The sequence below is a fragment of the Passer montanus genome, unplaced genomic scaffold (genome assembly GCF_014805655.1).
Source record: "Passer montanus isolate IOZ18808 unplaced genomic scaffold, ASM1480565v1 scaffold28, whole genome shotgun sequence".
NCBI classification, from domain to species: Eukaryota; Metazoa; Chordata; class Aves; order Passeriformes; family Passeridae; genus Passer; species Passer montanus.
This window is the reverse complement of record NW_024367483.1, coordinates 736,955-754,469: the sequence shown is the minus strand read 5'-3', so window position 1 is coordinate 754,469 and position 17,515 is coordinate 736,955. Positions and strand designations below refer to the sequence as shown.

The following is a 17,515-nucleotide window of genomic DNA, read 5'->3' as shown; positions in this document are numbered from 1 at the left end:
CCATATGAATTAACAGAGGTGGCACGTGTCAGACTGCAGAAATAGTTCTCTGATTTCACTTGGCACTGCTTGGGCTTTTAATGGTGCAGATATCTGGGTCTGGGCATCATCCTCGGGAAGAAATGCAGAGTGGAAAAACACCACCTGGGCAGCACTAAAAAATCCCAACAGGCATGTTGAATTTATGGAAGTGATTATCAGCAATTTACCTCTCCAGGCTCGATGATCCTGATGGGTCCCTTCCAAATCAGCACATTCTGGTATTTTGTGGTGGTGGGAGCTGCCAGGCAGTTCCTTGTCCTGCTGTTGTTAAGTGAGTGCATCCTGCTGCCCTTCCAGAGCTGGCTCCATTAATTAATCAAATTAATACAATTTTACAGTAAAAGCAATAAAAACACCAATAGCCACCGTGCCCTCCAGGATCCAGAGCAAATATAATGTACCAGCAAGGCCACAGGGACAGACACAAGCTGGGGCAACACAACTGCTGAGGTGAAACCTATTCACAGAGAAAATGGTTTGCACCATTATCTGCATGGATTAGATCCCATCAGAGCCCTGGGGCTCAAGCACAGCATCAAACCCCCTGTTTGGAAGGTAAAATGACACCATTTATCCACCACAGCATGAAGCATTCTGGTGGCAGGAAGAACAAGGGGCTTCCAGTCCAGCTGTGGTCATTTAAGGACAGGTCCAGCTCTAGGTGACTTTTCCTGTGATTCCCTTTTCTGTTGAACACACCGAGACAGAATGCCACCCACGCCCCAAAAAAGAGGTATGCTACATCCACATTCATAAAGTTTATCAACTTACAGACTCCAGGACAGGTATATCATTCATTGTTTTTCACCAGTAAGCAGAGTAGTATACAAAAGCATGCAAAATCAGTTATGGTACAGAAAGAACCTGTAAAATTCAAGAAACTGGCAAGCATCAAAACCATTCCTATTTTCCTAGGAAGAGGATTCCTGAGTTGTGTATGTTGGCATTTTCAAAGACCCTGTACTTGGGTGAAGCACACAGAAACAACATGGCAGGGACATGACAAAACAGGGGCAAAATATTAACTAATACAGATACTCAGAGGCAAGAAATGATCATGGGGTGAAATTACAGTACGTGGTGGGCTATTTTATTTTGTTGAAAAGTACATCTTTGACTGGATTGAACATATTAATAAGATGAAAATAGGTCCACAGGCGAGGGAGGAAAGAAAGCAAAAGTTTGGAAATACTTGACACAACTAAAATAAATGACAGCTTTTTTCAATATCCCATAGGCAGGCTGTAGAAGATGATGTTTTCCAGTATCCATGGAGAAAGTAAAGTCTTTGACTGATGTAAGTCAGTTTTGCACAAATGCTGGTCTGTTTAGTTAAAACCTGCACTGCTTGTTTCTTTTAATAGATAATATAGGTTATATCTAGCTTTCACTCCAGACCCATGCTTTAACACTCAGAATTTATCCATATTTAATTACAATTTTATCACACTAATCAAATAAATTTACTTTGTCCTCCAAGCAATCACCTCAGTATTTCAGTATGTAAAAAATACTTTCATTATGTTTATTATAAAAATATAAATGTTTCCACTACAAATCATTTTACATTAGTAAGAGGCCATCTACAATTGCACAATATATAATCTAAATGAGTAAGTAATGCTTTTGAAATACAAGTTAAAGTAAATACATATTGCCAATCAAATCACATCTATACATTGCTTATTGGATGCTAAGTTACAGCACGAAAACTAGATTATGTTAACAGAAATAAATAAAATGGAAACTATATTGAAAGGTACAAACCCAATAATATGGCGTGTCATTTTATGAGCAGTTTGCATTTTGCTTGATGTCCATAACCTGTACAGGCAGATGGCCACACGACCTCTATTTCTCTACTCCACACTGAAGAATTGTACACTGCTATGTTTACATATGTACAGGGGGACGGGGAGTACAGGATGCTTGCAACAGAGGCCACTTACAGTACAAATCAACTTCTGACAGGGAGAGAAAACCAAACGGGTTTTAAAAACTCTCAGCTCCTAACAGCAAAGAAAAGCAAAATCCAGCTGCTTCATATTTTTTTCCCTGGGTGAGACTGAATCTTTTATGCTGAGCATGCCTGAACAGTGGGCAAGAACACGACAGGAGGAAATTGAGGGTGGTTGGTGCAAAGTTTTCAAGTGTCTAAAAAGCTAACAACTTGGGTCTGAGTCTCCAAAAGCATCTCCCAGAGGTCAGCCCCCCACCCCAGCCCCTTGTCCCCACACTCCAGCAGCGGGGTGCAGCTGAGGAGAAATGTCACAAAAAGCTGTCCCACACAGACTGTTTGCCACTGGGTTTTGGTGGCTTAAATTCATTAACAGAGTCTGATTTAGAGCAATCTCAACATAAAGTAATGATTGATTCTGTCCAAACTAAGCAACACAAAACAGCTTTTCTGTCCAGCTTACTGCATTTCATGATAGATTGGGGCAGATAAGGGAAAGTGTTCTTTACAGCTTAAGTGCTTTATTTTACCTTTCTTCCATTTTTCTTTTTTTTCCTTGTGTTTAATTTCAATTTTAAAACCCATTCACTTCTCTTTCAGAAAGAATTACTAATTATTATGCTGTGAGTGTGTTTCAAACCCAGTCCTTTACAGCGTGCTCACTACCAGCACTCATGAAAAGGCCTCTAACACTTCTTCTCTTTAGCAATGTGTGATACATGTTGTGACTGGACATTTTAAAGTCCTGGATTCATGTAGAACAGTTTCAGCCCCACAAACCTTAGAAACTGATTCTTTCCTCTCTTATATACCAAGGAACTTCAAAACCCAAGCCAGAAGGAAGCACAAGTGGTCACCTGCTTTTGCATGCACAGAGAAAACACAATTTGCCATTTTTTTCATCTGCCTCTCATCACACAGTCTTGAATTCTTAGGGATTCATCGTCACAATCAGGTATAGATTCCAGAACATCAAGTTGGGAAGCAGAATGGTTTCCCCTGGTGACCAAGGCCTGCTCTCTGTGTGCCTGGCATCATGTCTATAGCATTAAGAAGCACAAGAAATGGCTCACACTGTGTTTTAAACCACACATTTTCACAGCAAAGAGTGGTGTCTGCTCAGAACTGGGATTGATGTGCTTCAGAACAAAAACTTAGAAGTTGGGAAGCTCTTTGGAAGATGCTGGAAAGGGTTTTGGAGGGCCCCCAAAATCCACCTTTCAGTCTCCTTTTTCCAGTGGGGGATGAATGTTCCCCTAGACTTGGGCTCCCTTCTGCTTTCTTTCAAGGAATAGGTACCCACTGAAGCTGTGCCCAAAATTCAGGTCCCCTACAGGATGACAGTGCCTCTGCAGGGGGGTTTCTAGCTCAGGCATATGTAAACTTCCACATCAAAGCCTCACTTGACAGCTCAAGTCATCCTTTTAAACAAGGGTCACTTCCCAAGGAACTCAAAAAGCATCATCAGTTAAAGGAGGATGCAACAAACCCTGGCCCTCTTTTGTATTTTCTTGGCAGATCTCTCACCTGAACACCACCCAAGAACAGGAAAATTATTGTGACAGGAAAGCAGCCTTGGGGAAGGAAATGGGATGTGCTGTTTGGGGCAGATCCTGATCTAAAGATAAATGCACACACCACTGAAAAAACCCCAGCCTGGGTGAAAATACCACTCACAGCAAATGGAAGAAATCTCATTGCAAAGAAGAAGTCCAGATGCTTTTCATAGTGTCTGTGCTGGAAAAAAGGCCACCTTTCTTTCCTTCTGCATTCCATGCATGGTGCTATGAGTATAAAATCATCTAGTAACTAACCCTCAGACAATTTCTCAGGTTGAACCAATGAAGTTTGGATAACATTTGGCACTTGGCAATAATACAGCCAGGTTAAGGTATTTAAGCATAAATATAAACAATAACGGAAAAAAAAACCCAACAAAACAAGAAAATAAATAAGCCTTTTAAAAATTAAGACTTGTTTCTATTTAAATGAACACAGTTAGGGAAGCTAACATAATGGTGAAAATCCTTTGTCAACTAACTCAAAGTTACTACAAACTTTATTTCTGTGTTCCTTCCTGAAGCTGAAATAGCATGTTACAATGACATTATAGTAAATATGGCCAGACAGGTTGTGAGGTATAGTCCTCTATTTTCCTTGCTTTTAAAGAAATAAAATACCTGTTACAGATCTCTTCTGTATAAAAATACTGCAAGTCTTTCTTTCTTCTTGTTTGCTGTATAGATCAAATACACAGCTTTTATGTCCATGGGTTTTTTCTGTTATTCAGTCACTTAATATTCAAATGGCTCTAGGTTTTAGTAACACTGGTTTTTACTTGGAAGGATTTTTCACTTTTTTTTTTTTCTTTTGATATTTACTATCTGCATTAACAGTCAGTCAAGAGCACCCACCCTTTAGGATTAACAGATAGAAAACAAGTTTTCTCCTATTTTTAAGGCATTTATATTCAGTGTTTGAGTGTCTTGTGGGTTTGAAATCTCAACCATTGCGTTTCCAAAGCTGTTGCAAAGAACTCCTTTAAATTCTGCCGTTTGTCAGCCATCACTTTTCACCTGCCATGCAACTTTGCTCCTTTTTTTTCTTTTCCTCTCCTGAGCAACATCATTTTAGTACCTTACACAGGAACAGGGCTGTTCTTTGTATGAGTTTCTAGAGCTTTGATACTGCTGACAATCTTCTTTTGAGGGCCCACCACTGTGACGCCAACTTTCTTCATGTCACTGGAAAAAAGAGGAGGTGTGTGAGTGAGGACACTTGAGTTTCACAGCTCTGAAAAACAGCAATGAACCTGCCCATCTCACACTGCTGCATGGCAGGAGCCTCCAGCTACAGGGACATTGCTGAAACACAAGCCCTGCTGCAAAAAAACACTGACAACAACTGTCTGAAAACACAAGGGGGCTGCAGAAAAATACAGTGAAAGCTCATTTAGCCTTGTTGTGGAAGAAAACATGGAAAAAAAAGCAATGAAATAATTTTCCAGTGATGCAAGCACTGGGGTTCTGGAGCAAGGGGGTCACTGCTGGATCAGCTGAGCCTCTCTAACACCTCCATCCCCCACCAATCTGATGGCTTTTCCTGGGCAGTGACACATCACTGGCCTCTGAAAGGTCCTCTGAGCTCTGCTATCAGCACTGAGGTGAAGGAGTCCATGGCCAAGCTTCCAGTGTCTGCCCTGGTTCTCCCCTCCTGTTTGTCCAGGATCTCATTGTTCCTTGTGCAACACAGAGGTGCTTTAACACCTGTGAAGGGCTAATTAACCAGGGGCTCACAGGAAATTGGGCATTCCTAGAGGATTTCTACACTGTCCCCAAAGGGTAATTGTTACAAAAAGCCATTAGCACCCTTTTTATAGATGCAGTAATACACTAATTAATGGCATTGATGTGTTTAATTATTGGTAGCACAGCTGCTACATACTTCTCCATAACTTCTGTATCCAGCCAGCCCAACTGGGAATTAAGATTTCCTTTGGCATTAAATTTTTAACTGTACTTGATGCCTTTTCAGGTGCAGAAAGAACTCCTACTTGTCACTGGAACAAAGATGGATTGCATTTAGAATGTAATAAACTTGCCATTTGCTCACTTCCAAGCATAGCAGGAGGGAGTTCAGCTCCTAAGTGATTATTAGCATGGAGGAGGAAAACAGCTACAAAGAATTTGCCCCTTCACCTGGTTTAGTGGAATATGGGATGGGCAATAAAGGGAAAGATTGACAATGAACTGGCTGTAGAGAAACTGCCATGTAAAATACAGAATTTAAAGAATCAACAGAGAAACTTCAGTGAAAGGAAGTGATGCTAGTGTACCAGATGATGCATGGTGCTACTGTATTGAAAAAAACTGGGAATTTCCTTGTATTTAGTGAGAAAAAGCTGTGGGACCATGGCCTTCACACAGTCACTAAACACAGATTTCTTAATGGCCATTTCAACTGCAACAAATAATTCCCATTTGTCTCTTTAAATGTAAGAAAATTTTAGCTAAGAATTGGGAACGCCGTATAAAAGTGCTGCCTTTGAGCTCATGTTTGAACTTGTAGCTGTGATGAAAACCCACAGCAAACTGCAACTTACTCTGTGGAAATCTTGGCTATGGTGTCACAGGAGCTGTACTCCACCCCTGTGAAGATGTCCTTGCACTGCCCTGTCCGAAATCCATTGAGCCAATCACCCGTGGAGCGGAAGGCTGAAATGTCAACGTTGCTTTGGTCCAGGAGGAGATTTGATGGCCTGAAAGGAAAGAACAATGCAATGGAATTGAGGGAACAGAGAGAAACACAGATTTATTTTGTGTCTAAGCTCAGTAGTGGCAGGAGCATCCAGGCTGGATGTGGCTTTGCTGTTTGTGGGAATTCTCAGCTGCTGAGGCCACCACGGGACTGGTGCTGGCAGCTCTGACAAATGCTGTGCAATCATCCTCCTGAGGAGCAGCAGCTTCCCATGCCCGTGTTTAAATCTCTGCAGCATTTACAAAGTGCATTGGTACCTCCCAATTTAATGTTAACATGGACTAAATTAGGTCATATTTATATGACTCACTGAGTCTCAAACATCAGACAATGCACACTCCAGGCTAAAAGATGAGTGTGTTGCTAGAATTTTGTCATATCAAATGTTCAGAATGTTGTGGCCCACTGACAAATCCTAAATGTTGCTATTAAGTTAGAAGCTTCAACAATGAGCAAAGTACCTTATTTTTATTGTTTTATTGCAGGCTTACAGCCAAGCATGTGCTTAGCTGTGCTGTGCCTGAGACTGAACTAGACAATGTTCAAAGCAGTTATCTCTGCAACTTCACAGTCTATTTTCTGCCCCAGAATTCTTTTTCCCTCTAGTAACCTGCACAGGAATCTGACTACTGCTGCTGAACCCATTTGAAGTGACTTTTGTCCCCGAAAGCAGTGAAAATGAGAGGTGGCTGGACTGACAGCATAATTGAAAGGCAGTGATTACACAGTGTAACAGGTAGGTGACAGCTACTGGAACTGGGGAACTGATCTGGGTTGTAAAACACTCTCTTCACTCCAAACCCAAGTCAAACATAAAGAGGAGGAGATTTTAAAGGCACCAAGAGAACCACATATTTAAACATAGTGATTTTAACCTCATAAGAAGCCTAGAAATTCTGAATCCTTCTCAATTCCAGTATGTTTTAAATTTCACCAAAATCAGCAGCACTACAACATCACATCCTTGCAGAACACCTGACTTGCCCTGTAGTCAGGGGATACCACATCAGTTACATTAAGTAACATTACTTACATCAAGACTTTTACCTTTCACTTTTGAAGAAAAGAACAATGACTTTTAGTATTGGCCACATCTGAAACAGCTCCTTTTATTCTGATGTTTTCCTGATTGTTATCAGTCAGCTGATTTCTCTCAGGCTCAGAAAGTTCATATAGTATTTTTTCCCTTCTGGGAATGCAGGGCATAATTAAAGAGCTACTTGGATGCTTGAAAATCTTAACTCCAAACACACACAATCAGTTTTCACCAGGTCCCAGAGCTGAGATGTCCCTGATGGGGACAGCTTTTCCCTGGCTACCTTCCCTCCAGAGCCCAGCCAGGACTGTGACCACTGACACCAACTCTGGACTTCCATGCTGGGAACAGCCACCCATGGAAAGAAAAGCAACAGAAGACACCAGAAACCTGTTCTGTCCCCAAAACATGTGCTGGTGTCATGGTGAAACCAAATCTTAGACACCCAGCTTTAAAGGCTCAGTTTGATAATCAGGCCCAAGATAGTTTTAATCAGTAGCTGTAAGGCCTGAATTTCACTGACTACTGTTTGTCCTGTAAAAAGCCAATGTTTTGTTATTTATAGTTTTCTGGGTGCAGTGCCTGGAATCCCAAGATATTAATTAAGAGTATTTATGAAGTGTTCTTAGTGATAAAGCACAGATTTTTTTTTCCCCTGCCTAGTACACCTTTTTAACTTAAGTCTAATAAAACAAGGTCTGACTCAAGAATCACTAATGAAAAAAAAAGTATAAACAAGTTGAAATAGAACAGATCTCTAGGATTAGGAATTAGAGTGGCCCAAAAGAGCCTTTATGTTTATTACTTGGATCAAAGTATCATCATGACAAAAAATATGACCTAATTTTAATGCGAGTGACCTCAGAGTAACCAGCACTGTAAAGTATCATTTTTCTTCTTGCAGGATTCCAAACAAAAATTAGTTACTTTCCTCCTCAGAGAGGACATCTGGACTGTTTATCAAGGAGCAGGAATTCGCCTCGCTGCGAAGAGCCTGTGCTGTCTCCTCGGGAGCACCAGGGGAAAGCTGGGCTTGCAGAGCATCTGCACACCCTGGCAGGTTTTTTCCCCCTGCCCCAGCCCCTGGACAGAAGGGCTGAAGAGGGAATTTATGGTCTGGGTGATGTGTGCCATGAGCTCACACTTTAGCAGACAAATTAGACGGGCTGCAGTCCGTGCAGCTGTAAACGACGTCCTGCAGGGCTCCACCTGATCCTTTACAGCTTTTCATAAATCAGTACCTACCAGCTTCAGGAGAGAGTCATTAAAAAGAAATCATGGAAATTACATGTTTGCTCAGGGGAAGTGAAATAGAACATTTCTCTCCATCTTTTCTTCTCTCTCCTCCTTTTTATTTTCTTTTTCCTTTCTTTAACTCTTTTTACTTTGTTGCTTTGACTAACTATGATACACCCTCTCATATCATCTTTTGACAGTCATGGCAAGATTTTCTACCTTGTTCACCCTGACTGTTGCTGTATTTATTACACTTACAAAGTTGTATTTACTGACATGTGGTGCCCTGAAAAAAACAGCAAACAGCAAGACTCAGTTTGGAGAGACAAATTGAACAGTGAGATGCCAGTTACAAAACATCCTGTGGCTGGAGGCTTCCTCTGGATGTGTCCATTACTTTAACAGTTGGAATTAACCTTTGAGCCATCTGCAGTGAGGAGAACCAAGGAGTATTGTCATTAACACAGCTTTTTGTCACAACACAGAGAAAATTTTGCTGCACAAGCAAGAAAAAACATAGAAAACATCATTAGAACCCTTCCCAATACAGCATGAATATCTCACCTCTGGTTGTCTGCCATGTGGGGAGAAAAAGAGACAAACTAACTTGTAAAATCCAGGGATTGAGACAAAGAAAATGAAAATGTCCTACCACTTCTTCTGCAAATACACATAGGAGCTGTGCACACACAGTGCCAGACTTTGTGCTGTAGGAGCCTCTCTCTTTCCATCCATTCCTCCAAACAGCAAAACCAACCTTCAGTTTTTTAAATCTGGACTTTCCTCTCCACAGTCAATTTCTTTTAAAGAGGAAAGCATTAAAAAAATCCCCCCAAAACATAAAGTAATTTCCTGTGGCAAATTTTAGGTAATTAAATGCTGATTTTGTAAAGTGAAATTGCTCCCAATGAGCCTGGTTGGAACTCAGATCCTATGGGCTTTATGATTATGGTGAGCTGAAGCACAGAGTGTGGGTCTAACAAGAATTTTATTTCAAGAGAAAAATAACCCCAAAACCAAGAGGTGGCACAGAAAGCAAATTTCAGTTTTATCTTCTGCAGCAATCAGAGTCATATGCATACATGTATATCAACAGGAAACTGGTAAATAATTGACATGCCAAGGAGAAGTAGAGTTATTCTGTTTACTTGATTATCCCTGGACCTTAAAGATAAAAATCTTTGGAGTTCCATCTCTTCATGCCCATTTTTAACATGCTTGGAGAAGAATTGGTAATTTAGTCCCTAAAGTACAATTCAACTCTTAAAGGGGCACATGTGCTTTTCCCAAGGGCCTTCCTGGGTTGTTTCCACACTCTCCAAATAATCATGTTGTGGGCTGCTCCATGGAGTGAAAGGAGAGCTGGAGAAATCAAGAGGGGCAACACAAATAACCAAAGGGGAAAAACAATGCAGTTGAGGCTGCAAAAAAGGTACACCTCTCTAAATGTCAATATTTTTTGTTTTCTAGCTCCATTGCTGGTGAAAAAACCAAACCAAACCAAACAAAATAACCAAACACAAAAAACCCCAAAAAACAACCTAACTTACCACAGCTTCCACTAGGATAACAAGCAAATAAAATTTCAACTGTCCCAAAGGTCAATCCTTCAGTCTTCCCTACTCCTTTAGCTGCCCATGATTTTCAATGTGCTCTTATTTTTCAGCATCTTGGTGCAAAAATAAATCATATGCCTGGGTGCATCAATGCTCCTTCATTTACTTTTTACCAAACCACTAAAGACAAAAAAAAAAAACCCAGCACGTTGCTGAATTTTCGTTTTTTCCCCTTCCACTAGGATAACAAGCAAATAAAATTTCAACTGTCCCAAAGGTCAATCCTTCAGTCTTCCCTACTCCTTTAGCTGCCCATGATTTTCAATGTGCTCTTATTTTTCAGCATCTTGGTGGAAAAATAAATCGTATGCCTGGGTGCATCAATGCTCTTTCATTTACTTTTTACCAAACCACTAAAGTTAAAAAAAAAAAAACCCAGCATGTTGCTGAATTTTAGTTTTTTCCCCCTCATAACCCAACCTAAGCTGTGCTTTTAAGGAAATACAGGCACATGGCCATTTCCTGGGATGTGTAGCTGGCTGACAGACCCTCAGTGCCAACCACTCATTATTGTTAGGACAGTCTCAGAACAGGCAGAGAAAAATGCTTTACAAAGCTCTTAAAATGTTTAAAATCCACCATTTGCTGTGGAGAGCTTCCCTTTATATCTCACCTCTAGCTGCACTGCTGTTGCCCATAATCAAAAGAGAAAAACCCCTTGCATCAGTGTTAGAATAGTAAAGTAAAAAGCAAGTCTTTATCTGGAGGCTTCCAGGCGTTCCAGTGGTGATGTGCACACCCAGAATCAAATTCCTATGATTTCATAAGGTTAATTAATCAGGTTAATTTAACAGGTACATCCAATAGGAGATTCAGCTGCCCCAGTAACCCACCCCTGAGTCAGCCCCTCGAAGCTGGTCCAAGGGGTGGTGATGTGCACACCCAGAATCAAATTCCTATGATTTCATAAGGTTAATTAATTAGGATATTTAACTGGTACATCCAATAGGAGATTCAGCTGCCTCAGTAACCTGAGTCAGCCCCTCGAAGTTGGTCCAAGGTTTTCTCTGTCCTACTTCTTATTGTAGATCCCCTATTTGGAATAAAGATTATTTACTAATCTAAACCGTATTTCAAGGATATGTTCCAAAATCTAGGGGGAAAGAGCAGGACAAGTACTACAGCCATGCATTGGCAATCTACCAAGATACAAATATATAAGAAACATATAAAAAGTTCTAGTTATCACTGAATTTCTACTTTTGTCACCTCTTTCCAACATTCCCAGTGTGGAATTGCCACCACCACTACCAAGGGCTCCAAAAACTCCTGAGAAATCTCAATAAACAGCAAAACCTCCCCTCCCCATCAGGCCACCCTCTGGTCCAGCTGCATTTCTATTTAAATTACAGAGCACCCAACCCGCGGTAAATTCCTGCCCGAGTCTCACCGAATTAGAGGTGTGAAAGTGCAAATGGATGTTTTACTGTCCCTGTTAACAGCCAGCCCTGCTCACTTCCAACCACTCCCTTTGAAGGGACAATGGCTGAGCAAAGCCTTCCCCAGCCTCAATAATAATAATGATTACTGGCAAAATCAGGTGGAAACAGGGCTTTTCTGTCTGAAAAGCTGAATGAAGTCCCTAAAAACCTCCTCAGCCCAACCCCACTATCCAAACTGAGCTTAGACACCGAGGAGTAGGACTTACTGCATTCCATTTTGTGATTTGTAGTTAAGTTTCTTTTTTCCCCTCTCCTTCCATAAAGTCACAATTTTATGTTTAGCAGGCTTCAGAGAGAGAGCTGGAGTTTTAAGTTTACATTACTTGAATTCTTTTAGAGCTAACAGTCTGGGTTTAGGACACAGATTAGGTTGTTGCTGGATTTCAAATGAAGCTTAAAGTCCACACTGAATCTTGCCCTACACAGCTTTTGGCCAAACTCAAACCCTGTTGTTAAGACCCAGACAACATCCAAGGAAAACTGAAATCTCCTCCTCTCTTCCACCCTGGAAGTTCCTAACAGGGAGAAGCAAACAAACAATATTACAGCAGGTCAGCACTATATGTCAAGCATCTGAAGCCTTCTGACCTGAATGGCAAAAAAAAGAGACTTCTCAACAAAGTGTTCAGCCAATCTAAACAGCAATTTCATTGCAAATATTTTTGTAAAAACAGGGCTTGAATTATGCTGCAAAAAAGGAGCGTCTGAATTTTTTATTTGCCCTGCTCGCTGCTCCTTTTGAGTCTGATTTTCATAAAAATCCTACCAAGCTAGAATGCAGTGTTTCCACCAAACTACTAGATTTTAAATCGAAATAAACTTTGTGAGCAGCAAAGTTTTAAATCCAAATTTTTAATTGTAAGTGTATCCCTGGATGTCTGAGAATGACAGCAGCGAGAGGAGCACAATGAGAGACAGTAAAGCTGAACATGTTTTGCACTGAACCCTTGAAACAATTACTCACAAATAACAGCCCTTCCAAAGACTGCTCAAGGAAACTACACAAGCCAGTGTTTCAAACAACACATCAAATTTAAGCAAATCAAGGCAGGGGTGCAAACAATTTGCTAACAAGTAAAGGAATGTATGAGGAATTAATTATTCATACATGTTTTCTCATCAGGAAGAACAACTGACCCTGACCCCCTAAATTTTCTGGGCTATATGAAAAGAATTTCAGCTATGATTTTTCTGAAATATCCTGAATTTTCAGGTGTTTTTCTCCCCTTCCTTGTAATACAATTTTTTCCTCTTCTCCTAAACATGCGCTTGTAGTAAAGAAAAACAACAGCAATACCTGACACTGACTTTCACGCTACCAAAAGCAAAAACAGAAGCAGGTTGGGATTTTCTTGGTGCAGATTCCGTGTCAGTTTTGCAATCAGTCAGAGGCGTGGCAGAAATCCAGAATTTCTAAAGGAACTAAAATCAAACTTCAATTTTCTTTTTTTATGTGCATTAACTCAGCTATTCCTGTTCCACAGGTTCATGAAGACTAAATGACTCCAGTCCTCCCCTACATCACAGATGTGAACACACACAGCAGATATGGGAAAGCTGCCACAACGTTTGAGCTGCCTGAATCCTGTGTCACAACCCTTATACCTCAACATCACACTGTACTGTGACAGCTTTGGGACACATAAAGGCTTTAAATATATTAAATTACACAGTATGTTTTAAATATATTTTTTTCAAATGGGCACGTAAGAGTAATATTCATATACATTAAATAGTAATATACATTGTAAATATATATAAACATATATAAAAATAAAGAAATTCAGAATCAGAAATTTAAGTAAAAAATCATAAATGTAAATCAGTGAAAAAGGTGAAATGGATAAAAAAAAATAAATCCTGAGTCCATTTCAGATTTGCAGTGTACACAAACAAATTTAAGTAAAAAATCATAAATGTAAATCAGTGAAAAAGGTGAAATGGATTAAAAAAAAATCCTGAGTCCATTTCAGATTTGCAATGTACACAAAATACTTCCAGTTGCATGACTCAAGTTACAATTTCTTCCCCACACAAATGAAACAACAGCTAAAGAGCCATTTCAGCCTCACCAACTTGCTTGCAGGTGGGTGAAGTGATTCTGACTCCCCAACCCAAGCTGAGAAAAGTTTCCATCTGCTTTGTATCTGCATGAAATGTTCACAAATGTGAAGTAATACACAGTGGGCTGAAAAAACAATAAGCTCAAGAGGAAAAATAATGAAATTGATCAAAACTGGAAGAACGATGAACTCACTCCCACCCTAAAGATATCCAAACAACCTAAGGACTCTGTTAGAAAAATGAACATCATGTTCAGAAAACAGGAAAGAACAGCAAGACATAAATCAAATAAAAATATCATGAGACTGTGCTTTAGAAAACCACATGGCTTGCACTGAGTTCTGTTCCTACAGCCCCTCACAGAGCTGGTTAACTCCAGGCAGCCTAAGGGACACAAAAACCCCATGAGTCCAGAACCAGTGCAGGTCTTATTAGCAAGAGCTCAGGGTGGCCACCTGATTAAAAAGTGAATTTAGACAGGTAAGAAAGAAACCAGCCATACTCTGCGCTTTACAAGGACTAGAAATGGAATTTGTACATGAATCTGAGATGAAACACAACACCAGCAAAGGCATTATGAAGCGTTTGCTGTGCTGAGGCTACAAAAACCTTTTGTCAGTGTAAGGTTCAAAGGCACGTAGAACAGTCTGCAAAACCATGATCAATAAGGATAAAAACATCCCCTCGGGTATCAAGAAATTATTAGATACCATGGAGTGGCCTGAAGGGATAGAAAACTTTAAAGGAAAGAGGGAATTGAAGGCTTTGACTCCTCTTCTGAGAGGTATTAGTGTAGAACGTGCCTGGGCTGTGGCCTGGAATCAGATGTTCAGCCAAGCACATCCTCCAGTGGAGGTCACTTAACAGCAACCAGCACCCAGAGGACAGGGATATCCTATGCACCTCCAGAAATATGTTTTTTAAATAGGATACAACGGTGCTGGGACTATTTTAAACAAACATCAGCCCTGAAATCTGTAAGAAAAGACAGGTTTTGCATCTGCACCAGACGTCGTCAGGTTAAACATTTTTTCCCTGACTCGAGAATATTGTGAACACCTACCAGCATATGGTGGGCATCAAGCTTTAGCATTCCTCCAGTAGCACCACAGACACAGCTAGAAGAGAGCTGGGACCTCTATAACTTAGATTAATTGCTTATTATGGGTAGGAGGAGAGGCAGTGTGGGAGTGCTGTGGCCTCAAATAACAACTGGGAGCAGCCACTCAATCCAGTGGAAACCTCAGAGCCCTCGGGGCTGAGTCCTGAGTGCTTTGTCCCTGCTCTGATGTCTGTCCCTCTCTGGGATCCCACTGTGTCCCCCTCTCCAGGAGCTGCCCTGACCCACAGCCCTTCAGTATCACATTTCTGTGATACTTACACTTACACATTCCTGCACACAAGGCTATGGCAAGGCTCCACCCCATTTTAAGCCTCACTTCTCATTTTTTCTGTCTCATTTTTCTCTGTCAGCCTGTCAAAAAGCACTGCTGAACCTCCAGGCTCAGTCCCTGGCCAGCAGCACCAGGGGCTGTTCCCTGCCACCAGTGCCCCTCTGCAGGACACCTTGGGGGTGTGGAGCTGGCTGCAGATTTCCAGCAGTGTCTAAGCTTTGAGATTAGTCCAAGGGCTGAGATTAGTCTGCTCTGACAATGATTTCATGGCACAGGGCTGCCCAGCACCCCTCACTTGTGTGAGGAGATGGAGAGATCATGGATCACGCCTTCCCTGAGCTGCAAGAAACTCCTGCACAGAGGGAAGGAACTCCCATGCTGGGACACCACAGTGCCCTGTGTGTCACCAGGCAGTGAGGGACAGACACTGCACTGCCTAGGAATGTGCAGGGATGTGGCAGTGGAGGAGTAATGGGGAAGGAAAGGAAAAGGGAAAGGGAAAGGGAAAGGGAAAGGGAAAGGAAAAGGAAAAGGAAAAGGAAAAGGAAAAGGAAAAGGAAATAATCTTTGATGCTGCCCTCTTCAGAAAAGTGCTCAGTACCCAAACCAAGCAGCAGCAGGAGAAGAATTTCACTGAAAGCTCACCTAAAGCAGTTGTGAGAGATTCCCTGCCATGCAGGCAACCTCCTGCCTTCCCTCCCTGCCTCCCCACGAGCAGGGAGTGTGGCACTGTGCTAGGGATGTGCAGCCTCTGCCACCCTCTGTGCCACTAAAGCACAGAATTCAACAGGAGAAACAAAAGGGAACAAGAAATATCCCCCTGTGGAGCTTCTGCACAGAACCCAGCAGGTGGAAATGGTGCCCAGACTGAATTTGGTCCCCACTAGAGGATATCAGCTTCTACTGGCTATGAACATGTAACTGGGAATTATGGCTCCACACTGTTTTTATCTCTGTTGCAGTTCAGATCTGTAACTGGAAGGACCACAAACAAGACCACAAACATTTTGCTTCTGTTTGGAATGAAAAACCTGCAGCCCAGGTTTCTGCAAACAAGATAATCATGATTTCCAACTCCCCATGTCATCAGATTGCTGCAGCACATCCCTAGAAAATCATTCTTTGCACCCATCGTTTGCCATATAGTGGTGCAAATTGTTTGGAAGAAATGTACCTGACTAAGAAAATGGCGTTTAAACAGTTTGGAGTTTTTTCCAAAAAATGTGGTTGTTTCTATTTTTTTTAATTTTTAGTTTTTTGGTTTTTGGGTTTTTTCTGTCACCTCCTAGAAATAATTGCTTCTGTAAACATGTTGGTTTCCTACCTGTTAAACACTCACCAAGCAAAATTACTGAAACATAATTTTGTGCGAGCCATCTTCTCTCAATATATAAATTTAAAAGCAGAGCCCATTAGTATGCCTGCCTTTCTCCTCCCATTTTTTCTTTCTTTTCCTGCCCTCTGGCATGGCAGCAGGAGGCAATTAGAGTGGCCAGTGTCTGGCTGAGGATGCAGCACAAAGCCAGGGCCAGGAAGGAGGAGGCAAGGTCCATGGCAGTCGCACAGCAGGCTGCAGGATCAATGCAGCTCTTCCCACTGCCTTTGCTCCGTTTCCCTCAGCCTTCCCATCCAATTGCCGTGGTGGGAAGTGTGCTGCATCACAAGGAGAGGTCTGACAGCAAGGTTTTCTGTGCTGCCTTTTGAAACCTGCCTCGTGTCAGGCTCTGGTCTCTTGCCCAGTGACACGCAGAAGCCCCTCCAGGGCCTGGCTCTGAAGCAGCAGAGGAGCAGAGTGCTTTTCTCCCTGACTCTGCCTGCTTTGCTGACAGAGGATTTGGCACTACCATTCATGCTAAAAATACTTTTACGCTCCTTCAGTAAGAGTATGACATTTTGTGCATTGTGCAAACCCAGTCTCTTTAACACTACTTAACTAAAGCTCTTCTTTCACCACGTCTTCATTATGCCCTTAGGTGTCAACACACTCTTCAGCTGCTCTCTCTCAATGAGATAATTCTTATCTCATCATAGTGATGATGTTCCAGAGCGTGTTGAAAACCCAGGATTAAAAATGAATGTTTTAAATGCAATTAGGAACATTGCACAGGTTGAAAATTAATTCCTAGTTCACACATTGATCTAAGAGGGAGTGTAAGTGCATTTTTAGGTCTGTGAGCACTACTCAAGAAAAAAAAAAAAAAGATTATTCAGATGATTAAAGTTAACATGACTTGTCAGAGAAGAGCATGAGTATATTTGGACCCAATTCAGAAAGATACTTAGGAACATGGCTGGCTGTAACCTGTGAAACGCTAAGCACTTAAAACACCACCAAAGGGCAGAAGGAAAAGGGAAATCACATGATGGCCAAATCTGCCAGCTGCGTTTTTCTCAAAAAAAACTCTGCTCAGTCTTAGCATTAGCACAAAAATCTTTCACAGAGTGGAAAAGTAACAGCAAATAATTAGTAA

At 41.4% G+C, this 17,515-nt stretch overlaps 1 protein-coding gene across 4 annotated transcripts in view; it reads right to left on the bottom strand.

Moving 5' to 3' along the window:
* Positions 1–822: 822 nt before the first annotated feature.
* Positions 823–17,515, bottom strand: part of EPHA3 (EPH receptor A3) — a 180,569-nt gene continuing 163,876 nt past the window's right edge. For all 4 annotated transcript variants that reach the window (XM_039713197.1, XM_039713200.1, XM_039713198.1 and 1 more), the window contains exons 16-17: positions 6,102–6,257; positions 823–4,743 (exon numbers count right to left, since the gene is read on the bottom strand). In XM_039713197.1, coding sequence (XP_039569131.1) covers positions 4,638–4,743; positions 6,102–6,257 — 262 coding nt within the window. In that variant the 3' untranslated portion in view covers positions 823–4,637. The remainder of the gene's footprint in view (positions 4,744–6,101; positions 6,258–17,515) is intronic.